General features: G+C 39.6%; 1 protein-coding gene across 1 annotated transcript; it reads right to left on the bottom strand.

Annotated features, from left to right (window-relative positions):
• Positions 1 to 1,383: 1,383 nt before the first annotated feature.
• Positions 1,384 to 9,746, bottom strand: zgc:114181 (uncharacterized protein LOC619255 homolog). The gene is made up of 13 exons (XM_034115558.1): positions 9,737 to 9,746; positions 9,346 to 9,434; positions 8,219 to 8,329; positions 7,318 to 7,461; positions 5,922 to 6,084; positions 5,270 to 5,358; positions 4,889 to 5,086; positions 4,653 to 4,737; positions 3,739 to 3,899; positions 2,990 to 3,154; positions 2,749 to 2,880; positions 2,171 to 2,328; positions 1,384 to 1,684 (listed from the first exon to the last, which is right to left on the bottom strand). Exons 1-13 carry the CDS (start codon positions 9,744 to 9,746, stop codon positions 1,606 to 1,608), a joined length of 1,584 nt encoding a protein of 527 aa, XP_033971449.1. The 3' UTR covers positions 1,384 to 1,605.
• Between the last annotated feature and the right edge of the window lie 1,293 nt (positions 9,747 to 11,039).

Below are 11,039 nucleotides of genomic sequence, written 5' to 3'. Positions count from 1 at the left end.
GGCTGTGACTATACTGAATTAAAATGTTATAAATCTCGAGCACGTTTCGTATTGTAACACAGTCTCTGTGTTTTGTTGCGCATTAAATGTGCTCCTCTAATAACTGGCCCCAGAGCGGCCCCCCCCAGTAACATTTGTATTGAACCGCTACTGGGAAGGTTCAAACTAAATCAAAGGACTTTCACCCAGGATACGCGATTTTGTGTCCGATATCAAACTAAAAGTCAACACAAATTTTTCTATGCTTGTGTTATTTCCCGCAGGTTTAGTCAGGTGTGAGGCCGCCTGTCATCAGTTGATCAGCCTGTGAAGCAGAGAGCTCCCTCCAGTGGACACTCTGTGTACTGCACCCTCCGTGTCCAGTGTGTGTCTCTCTTTGAACCACATGAGGACTACAGTCAGTCATACAGTGGTAGCAGAGGAGTATACAGAGGAGGTGAGTATTTGAAGGCCAATAAAGACGATGGATGGTCTCTATATAAATGATTGAATAAAGGTGGATGAACCTCATCTGCATCTGAGGCTCCACAGTGTCTGCCGCTCACAGATGAAGGCAGTAACTGTGATCTCTGGTGGGGAGGGTCAGCTGGTGTTGTGAATCAGGCCGCTGAAGCGTCACACACGGCTTCTTCACAACCCCAGGGACCCTCCCTACTACTTCCTGCTGGGATGTCTGAAGATCAGAAGATAGCCAACATGTCTACAATCAGGGAGAATGGAGTTATAATGATCTATACCGACGATCCAAATTGTGTTCAAAGCTGTTTCCCTACAGATTGATGTGCCATCATTAGAGTACATTTCAGAAATGTATATTTTTTTAGTATCGAGAATATAAGACAATATTTTTGATTCTAGAAACAAATGGAAAACAAGTAAGCACATCTTCTATGGGCGATTAAAAAATGTTGATAGCCAAATTCAAGCCAATGTATTTGTCAGAACAGTACTTTGTCTTTGGTAGAGTAAACTCTGACAATGGTTGTGGACGTCCTTCAGTACAGATCCTGTACATATCGAAATTCAGTTTTTGCACTGATTCTTTATTAAATGTGACACCATGTTTATTGAAAAGGTACGACTGTTCTTGTTTCTACTGGAGAGAGGGAACTGTGTCCCGTAGTTTGCTGCTGTATTTACAGGAAGGGTCAATACATATGCACTTTTCTTCTTCTATCTCTCATTTTTTGCAATTGCTCATGTGCCGGGTCTCGACAAATGTTTGAGTGGTTAATACATGTCTCATAACGAAAGGAACAACGTTGGTGACTTTGTCTCATTATTGTGACACTCATCAAGGGACATTTTCACACTCTTCTCTATAATAAAAAAATGATACACAGATGTTGCATTGTACAGCTTTTACTACATCATACACACATGTACAGTACAGTCTGATAGATAGATAGATAGATAGATAGATAGATAGATAGATAGATAGATAGATAGATAGATAGATGGAGATAAATAAGAGTTTGGCAACACACAGACAAATGTATGATAGAAATATAATGGGTACTTTGGCACATAAACCCAGGCTTGTGTCAGGGAGGTGGATTCATGGTTAGCTGGAATGTATTAGGAGGCTTTTAATTCAATGAAGCATCACACACTGGTCTTCTGAATCTGGGATACTTCATTCAAGTAGGAGATGAATAACTTGGTTCCTTCAATATAGTTGTACCTGAGAGAAGAAAGGAAGGAAATGGTTAAACACCTGAATTGTTTCAGCTGTGAATCAGACAGTTGGAAAGGAAATCGATTACATTTTGAACCACATTCAAGTTCCATTTAGCTCAAGTTCTAGAAACATCCACCACTATCTACAGCAACACCCTAATACCAACACTTTAGAGCTGAAACATTCACCCTGACATTGTGAAAGCATTTCAGCCCTCTTTTGTGATCTTTTGTCGTATTTGTATTGACATTAGATTCATGTTATCCTTATGAATGTGTTGAACATATCCTGGAATATAATATAAGGTTTAAGGATTATGTAAGAGATGATAAGACTGCGTGAGCCCTGGGTTATACTCCTGCCGATTGCCTTCTGAATAAATCCCTGCAGCTGGTGTTGTTTTACAGTAACCCTCCAATAGACTGATTTAGAGCTTACTGTGAATGAATTGGAAATAAAATAAATTGTGGTAAACCAATGGAGTCAAACCTGCTCATTTTCTCATTCTGGGAGTGCATCCCATCATCGAAGCCTCCGATGGGCATCATGATGATGCTTTTCCCCAAAACGTCCTGGAAGGTCCTGGCGATGGGGATGGTCCCCCCTTCTCGTATCAGGTCAGCATCCATGTCAAAACTGGAGGAGATGTATATTTTAAATCACAGTGTTATTTATCAGGTATCAACAATAAAGGTAATCCAAAATGAATAAAAGACAAGCCAAAAGCAATAACACCCTATTTGTTTTATTAGCTCATTTGATACATTCAGTGTTTGGATATCATTTTCTCTTTCTCCTCTGCTTAAGAAACTTTTAACCCTTAAGTCCTCTCTACTCCTTGCAGGGCTAAGATGCTTTCTGAATTACTTATCCTTACCATGATCTAGTTTTATTTGTAAGGGGAAAGTCTTACAAATAACTAAGAACAACTAACAAGATTGAGTTTATAGAATATATATCTGGTGAGAAATCTTGGGTCTGTAAAGAATCACATTTAGAGGATTCTGGTGCGGTGTGAGGTGTGAATGTCAGGTGGTCGTGGGGGGGTGTTCTGTACCTCTCTTGATAGCGATCTTCCCCGCCTCATAAAGAGGATGCTGAGTGTCAGCCAGCCAGGGCTTGGCCCCGATCACCATGGTGACCTTCAGCTTATTGGGACTCTTCCTCTTGGCAAACACTGAGTGAAGGTAGTCTGTTACCTAAAGTATCCAATCAACAAGATAACAGCAGAGATATTTTATGAAAAGAAAGTATACGTTTTCTCTCAAAAAAGACATCATTAGACATTAGGCATCATTAGGCATGTACCTGTTTTTTCACCATAGCAGGGTCCATGTCTGGGACTTGTCTGATGGAGAACTTAGCAGTAACTTTAGCCGGGATGACAGTCTTTGTGCCGGGGTCCGAGAAGGCCCCCTCTATGCCGTGGATGGTGACAGTGGGGTAGCGCCACCTGTGTGCCAGCAGGTCAACCTGCAGGAGACATACCATGATAATCCCTTTTCTTGTTGTGTCCAGCTTGCTTTTAGGATTTTATAACGACATTCAGAATCAGAATCAGACTACCTTGATTCGACCCATAGAGGGGAAATGTACATTTGTTACAGCAGAAAAGAGCCAAAGACACCTTAATATGAACTAATAAGCATGCATAAAAAAACATTAAAGAAAATAACACAATTTACAAAATACACATCCTGTAACAGTGCATAATTATAGCAGCAATCAACGATCTGCTATGCAGGCTTGGGGATTAACGGATTACATGTAACGTTATCAGAATACAGAAAAAAAACTGTATTTCATTAGTTACATAAAGAATAGGAATAGTAATTGTAAGTAATAGTAAAACACAAGGTGTATTTGTAACAGAATACATTTCGAAAGTAATCCTGCTGTTTTCAGGTTTACATTGTTAGCTGCTAGCCGCTGGCCCAGCTATGTCCGTGTTATGAGCTGTGGAGCCAATCAGACCCAGACACATTCATATGCTCTAAATGTCAAATTAGGCCCTTTAAAGTAGTATAATTTAACAATGTTCAAGATTGAGCTCTTACCTTATTGCTGTACATGAGCTGGCTGACACCGATCTTGTTCTTGTAGTCCTCAACGTCAAACTGGATGTCCTGATACCTTTTCCATTCCTCATCAGAAAGGGGAGCCACAGCCTCCCTGATCCCAGGAATCAGGATCTTTCCACTGGGACTGATCAGTGTGTCTGAAACCAGGAATTACAAAATACATTTGTTGTGGTTTTAAATAATCTCACACTGTATGGAGTTTAGAGAAGGGAGCTGGGATGGATTTACTATAACATCTCCTAAACTACACACTAAACAATTGAACATATTTCTGAAAAATGTATTTGATCTTCTAATAATGTAATGTTACATCGTGAATAAGGGGCTAAGTGCTGATAATACTTGTGTTGAATATTGTGTTTTATAAAACAGGTAGTTCTGACGAGGGAATTTGATTGGACATGAGGCATTCCGTGAGTGCTGTACAACATCATTAGGACTTTTAATGATACGCATCACTTTGCTGTACAGACGTTCTAATAAACTCTTGTTGCAAAGCCTTAGGTTTTCACACAACACAAGTTAGGAATGGCTCTCAAAAGAGGAAGGAGTAAGTAAAGAAGCCTGAATAATAGAGTGCACAACTCCAAGGGGTTCTCATTGGTGCCATTGTGCCAGATTTTATTGATTTAAAATTACAGTTAAAATCAACCAGCCTCTGAATTGCGAATAGCTATTAGCATTATATTAGCGCAGGATGCTATCAATTAGCATTAATGATATACAGGTTAACTGAAAAGCGATAGCTATTATTTATACACCTCTTCTTAGTCTCTAGAGTTTGGGTAACTGGCATATTGCTAAGGCCCTACTGATGCAGGTAAGTGTCTTATCTTCCTGTCAGCGAATGAATGAATAAGTGAATGAATAGATGAATGTGTAACACTTACCAAGAATGCCAATGAGGTCAGTCATTGGTTCAATCACAGTGCCTCCATAAACACCCGAATGTAAGTCCTGTTTAGGTCCTTCAACCTGCACACATGAAAGAGCTCAGTGACACTCAGGTTTAGAGTGTGTGTATGACTGGAGAATTAGAATCAACGTTTTTTTAAAACAATAAATTGTTGTTTAAGAATTTGATGTTTCAGTTTGTCTTTGTGTTTTGAGTGTATGCATAAAAAACCTCAGCAAAGAAGTAGCAGTTCCCTCTGGTGCCGTAGGTGAGGGCGGGCCGCCGGCTGAGCCAGCCGCAGTCTGAGATGATGATGTAATCCACGTCAGAGAAGAAGGTGTCTCTCTGAGCCAGGATCATGGCGTCCAGGCCGTTAGACCCCGTCTCCTCCATACCCTCGATGACAAACTTCACATTCACTGGCAGCTCCTGGTGGACAGAAAGGAGGACGGTGTTTTACTCGAGTCAAAGAGTCTGCTCACAGAAGGATTTCAAGAAAGAGATATCTTTTAGATCTTTGTCCTTTAAGGTCACATTGCCTCTGCAGCGCCCACATTGGATTCTTTTATCTGAAGCATTCAAAACTATAACAGTGTTTGCAGACTGTCTCACCATATTGAGGGCCTGATAAGCCCCCACTGCATGGATCCAGGCTAACACTGGGGCCTTGTTGTCTGATGCTCCTCTTCCATAAAGATGACCTGAAAGGGAAAAGAGTCATTATATACATCGATTAATATATTCGATCAGTCATTTGGATTATTCTGGACATTGTGACGCTTTCCAGTTTATTCATTTTTAACACTGGTACAAAAAGTCCTTATTCGTCTCTAAATAACTACGTCAGTCAAACCCTCATTTGTACTGATCCTCACTGAGCTATCAGGTTTAGTTATTATGATTGTGATATGAAATAAAAACTGAAAAGAAAGTTAAGATCTACTTTACTTTAATTTCCCCTTAACTGGTGTTAAGTTTGGCACATTATTATTATTTAATCTTCTCAGTATTACGTGTGTGTGTCAGCTTGTTTCAGTTCCTAATTAATCTATATTATAGGCTGTGTCTATACTGAATACAAATATTCAAACGCAATGCACCGCCATTCCATCAGGATGAATATTTGAGATGTTTTGAGCATTGTTTTATACTAGCCTAAGCTGAAGTGTTTCGTAACTTTGTAAACGTTGAAGACCTATTGGATTTAAAATGAAGTTTGCTATCACTGCATTCATTGGGGACAAAACGGCTTAAAGGCTGTTACCGTTGATGTCAGTCAGGTTGTAGGGATCCGTTGCCCAGCCGTCCTCTAGCTTGGCTGGCTGGACGTCCACATGACCATACACACACACTGTGTGTTTGTTTACGTCAGTGCCAAACTGGGCAGTCACCACTTTAGGCAGCAGCAGCGTCTGTCCGTCAGGAAGCTGCACACAGGAGGGAGAGTTACTGATAGCCCCTCATCTTGTTCTCTCTTCTCAGGAGCTTTGCTTCCACACGTTGCAACAGTAACGTCTACCACCTGACCAGTACTGATGTACACACAATGCACAATGTCAACCTGTTTATACATTTATTAACCCTCCTGTTGTCTTCGGGTCAAATCTGACCGATTTACTACTTTCATCAATCATAACTTTTTTGTTTTACATTCGATTGCATTAAGGCTTTATGATATCCTTCACAGTAGACATTTGAACATATACAATAGCTGATCACCACTTTCATTGAATTTTGGATGATTTAGTCAACTTTGTAACACCCATGGTGTTCCCGGTGAAAAATGACCGCCATAAAGAAAAGGAATTAATAACCATCCGGATCAGATCAAACACACACAAACACCCACACACACACACATACACTCTAGATGTGTCCCCCCCCCCTTATGTGCCCAATCCCCCCATGTCAATCACACCTGGCACACACATACACACACACACAGAACAATTTGACACATGTCCCGCTCTTTTGTGCCCATCCCCCCACATGGATCACACCTGGCACACGCAATACATGTTCAGTGTCTATTCTTTGCATATTTACTGCAGTTGTTCATGTATACCAGTAGTCTGATACAATATTTACAGTTTGAAAGGGTGTTAAATTAAATTTGGTGATGATTAATGGTTTTTGTGTTAATGTAATAGCAGTTACAACAGGACCGGTCAAATTTGACCGCGAACACCAAAGTAAGGGGGGGAAACGAAGACAATAGGAGGGTTAAATATCAAAGACATTTCAATGATCTGCAGAGTGTGTCATGTATAATCAAGGGATAATGTGCAGCGAGCAGGTCATAAATGAGAAAATACGTTTTCTTGTTCTTGCTCTCTTTTTTCTCTTTACTGGGGACCGTTTAGCTCTCATGAATGAAACGTTTTGTGGTCTTCACAAATATAAAAAGGAATATTCAAAAAGTATTCCAAGTATGGGATGTTTTTTCCTGTCATGTGTCTCAGTCAGTAATTAGGAGGTGGATTTAGTCCACTGCCTTTCGGACCCAGCAGATCATTTGCCTCTGACTCAAGTCTGTATGAAATACTGAATATCTTTTAGCCAATTAGGGTGATTATTATATGCTATGCTCTTATGTCTCAGTATCACAGCATTTATTAAAATAAACTTCTAGGGGCCAAGAGAGAAGGCCTGTCACTGACCTCTTGTTCCCCGATATCAACCAGTTCCACTGTCCCTCCCATCAGCCTCAGCTTCTGAGCCACCAGCTCCATCATGCGATGCAGGTCTTTCCTCCTCATCACGTTGCTGGAGTCGCTTTCAATTGCAACCCAGTCCCGCAGAGTCTAAAACACAAACATACAGACACACACATTCAGAACATGAGCAAAGATGATCAGATTCTGTTCCTGTTTCTAATTTTTATTTCTTTTGACTTAGTAAGGAAAACACTGAAAAAGGTCTCACTTAGAGAATAGTTATTGTAACTACAGTAGCTGGATTAAATGAGTATATAGGAACAGGTACCTGATGTTCGTTATGCTGTTAGGGTTGTTTTTTGTTTTTTTTCTGTTTTCTGTTGTTTTTTATTTGAGAAGTTTACCAAAATGACTGATGACAGCATTGAATCATATGCCGTCTTGTAATTGTTTTCAATTAACTATTATTTTAAAGTAAATGTCTGACCAAAAACATGAATAAATATCTTTAAAAAAAGAAATGATAACCACGTTATTCTTTTTAAACCTACATTGACCTAGATTCCTTGAGTTCAATTCAAAAAGCTATAGTTAAAGCTACAATAAACTCATAGTTTAGGCTGTTTTTGATATAGCCCGATACCACAGATCACATATTTGCCTGAAGTGGCTTGGCTTTACCCCCAACCATAAAACAAAATCTCCATCAGGAAAAAGCTCAGCGAGAGTGACCCTCTCATGACGGATGCTATATAGCAAAACTACAGTGTTGACAATCAGTAAGACAAAGGTATAGAGAGCATTTAAGCATAAATGAGGAAGCACATTTATAACAAATAATCTGAATTGAGTCTTTAGGTATTGCTCAAAGAAGGAGAATGATACTGACAGTATCATACTGTACCTCCACATATTCTTCCTGATGGCTGTCAATGAACTGAGCGAGCTCCGTATACTGGAAGGCCTGGGCAGTGGAGACGACCAGCAGTAAGGAGAGAACAGCGGGGAGATGCATCTGTTGGACAATCAGAAAAGACATTATTGATACTGCAGAGGACTCTATAAAAGATCTTGACTTTGTTTGAATATAACTTCACAAACAGAATACTGCCAATTGTGTCCCCACCATCTTTTAAAAGTATAACTAATACATGTTCTGAAAAATAGCGTGCACAAAGAAATGTAATAAACAAGAACAGTGATTTTGTGTCAAGATGTACAATTTAGACATGTTAGTAAACTTTTAATATAAAATAGAAATACAAACATTGCACTGTGCAGCAGCAGGGCACAGGCACTACACTTTAAATAACAGTTAACCAAAAAAAATTCATAAATAAAAAAGGCCTATCACAGCAGAGGAAGAAGGAAATGTTTTCAAATTGCATCAGCATGTAAAACAAGTATCGCACATAATTAGAAATAAAAAAGAATAGAAAATAAACAATTATACAATATAAACATCTCAAATTAGAAGATAAAGCAGAACTAAAAGAGTGAAAATGTAAAAGTTGACTCTAGAAATATGTAAACTATCTGATGAATAGAACACTATTGACGGGCTAAATAACAGCTAACACCATATCAAATTGGGATATTATTTACATTTAGTGTGCAAGAATGACATATTCAATTAAAGTTACATATAAAATGTACAGTGAGAAGTTATAAGTCCAGATAAAAAAGAGAAACTATGGAGCATTGAGTTCTCGGCCAGCCAGTAGTATTGCTGTATCTGTCCTTAAATATCTTTAAATTATGAAGAAATGTAGGGATATTTAGTCAACAAAGAAAAATCAATCATTGCAGTTAAACGTTTGACATTTTTCTCTGTGTGACGACGGGCTCAAGTGTCACATTTGGGATATTTAGTCTTAAAAAAAAAATCAAGCATTAGTTAACCATTTGTAATTTAAAAAACAAGTCTTTAAAAATACCTTGTTTCCCAAAAACACACATCAAAACAACGACTTACAGTACATTGTAACACACTCCATGGTGAATATGTTCAGAGTGAGTCTTCTGTCTTACCTTGTCTCTGCTGGTGTGTGTGTGTGTGTGTGTGTGTGTGTGTGTGTGACAGTCTCTCAGGCAGGCGGACTGTGGCCCCTTTTTGTTGCCTGGACATTTATATACCCTCCTTCATACCACACTCCCACTGAGCCTGGGGGTCACAGTCAAACATTTCCTGATATAGCGCCAAGACAGCTGACAAATTAATTGTATTTGCTGACACGCGCAAGAATCAAATATTGATCCTGCTCAAAGAATGCCCAGGGTTCAACAGGAACAAAGGCAGCGAGCTCCTGCTGCTTGTGTTTTGGAATCTCAAAGTAAATCCCCTTTACACCAAAGTAAAGCAGCTTTTCATGTTTCCTTATTAAGCAGGTGTCCCATTGTGCTGGGCCTCAGGTTAACCCACTTGTAAGCATTCCTAGTTGACATGCAGCTCCATTAGATTCAAACCCCTAAACAGGTTTGACTGAACATGTTTAATCCCATCACCTTTATGTTCATTGGATAAATTGTCCTTGGTAAAAACGTCCGGTCTCTTTCTGTGTGTCCCAGTGTGAGACAGGACCTGAGCATAGGGATTTGTCACACTCACATTCAAATAAAACTGACGGGATCAAAACAAAGTAAGCCCTTAGCTAGAACTGAATTACTCTGTGGGCATGTTTGCTTTTGAGTATGTTTTGTTTTTTGGTTTGTGTGTGCATGTGCCTGGATTCAAAACAAATAAGAAATAAGGTATAAATAATAAAAATGTACTTCGAAGCATTTTGAATCTCTTATATTTGTTTGGCCTGTTGCATTTATTAGAGAAATAGGAAACATAAACTGCAAACGGCTATAATCCAGCGCCAGCGTTATCAGGTCAGCCTCGCAACATTTCAAGATTTATGTAGGTCTGTATTATTTATTTACACTGCCCTTCCAAAAAAATTGTCACCAACTGGATTTAATTAAGCAAATCTGTAAGAGCCTTCCATTGGATAATTACTGCAGTGATTAATGTGTTTCAGCTGGCAACAAGTTATTTAACCCCAGCTGATGTGGTGAGTAGCTTCTCATTTCTTAAACAACCATGTCGGAAGACATATCCTGTGGTCGTGGAAAGGATGTTTCAGAAGGGTCAAATGATTGGCCTACATCAACAAAGAAACAACTAAGGAGATTGGGTTAAGAACTGTCCAACGCGTTATTAAAACCAAATCAATGAATCCAGATTTACCCTATTCCAGAGTGATGGGCACCTAAGGGTAAGAAGAGAGGCGGATGAAGTGATGCACCCATCATGCCTAGTGCCTATACAAGCCTGGGGGGGCAGTGTTATGATCTGGGGGTGCTGCAGTTGGTCAGGTCTAGGTTCAGCAACGTTATGTTCCCAAAGAATGAGGTCAGCTGACCACCTAAATATACTGAATGACCTGGGGCCTCATTTATAAAGCCTTGCGTAGGATTGGCGTGGGAAGGTTGCTTACGTAGGACAAAGCAAATAAATACGCACAGACATTTTCCGATTCATAAAAGACTGCGTACCGGCGCAGGACTTGCGTACGGCACATCCTACGCTGGTTTCCCTTTATAAATCACAATCAACTCGAAATGCGGTGCAGCTTTTGCGGGCTTCACGTAACGCCCATATTTACCTATAAATAGTCAAAGAAACGCCGATTCATTCATTTTGACTGACTGCATGAAGAAGATCGCAGGAAATGAGG

This window comes from Trematomus bernacchii, unplaced genomic scaffold (genome assembly GCF_902827165.1).
Source record: "Trematomus bernacchii unplaced genomic scaffold, fTreBer1.1, whole genome shotgun sequence".
Taxonomy (NCBI): domain Eukaryota; kingdom Metazoa; phylum Chordata; class Actinopteri; order Perciformes; family Nototheniidae; genus Trematomus; species Trematomus bernacchii.
Note: the sequence above shows the minus strand (reverse complement) of the source record. Positions and strands in the feature narration are given on the sequence as shown.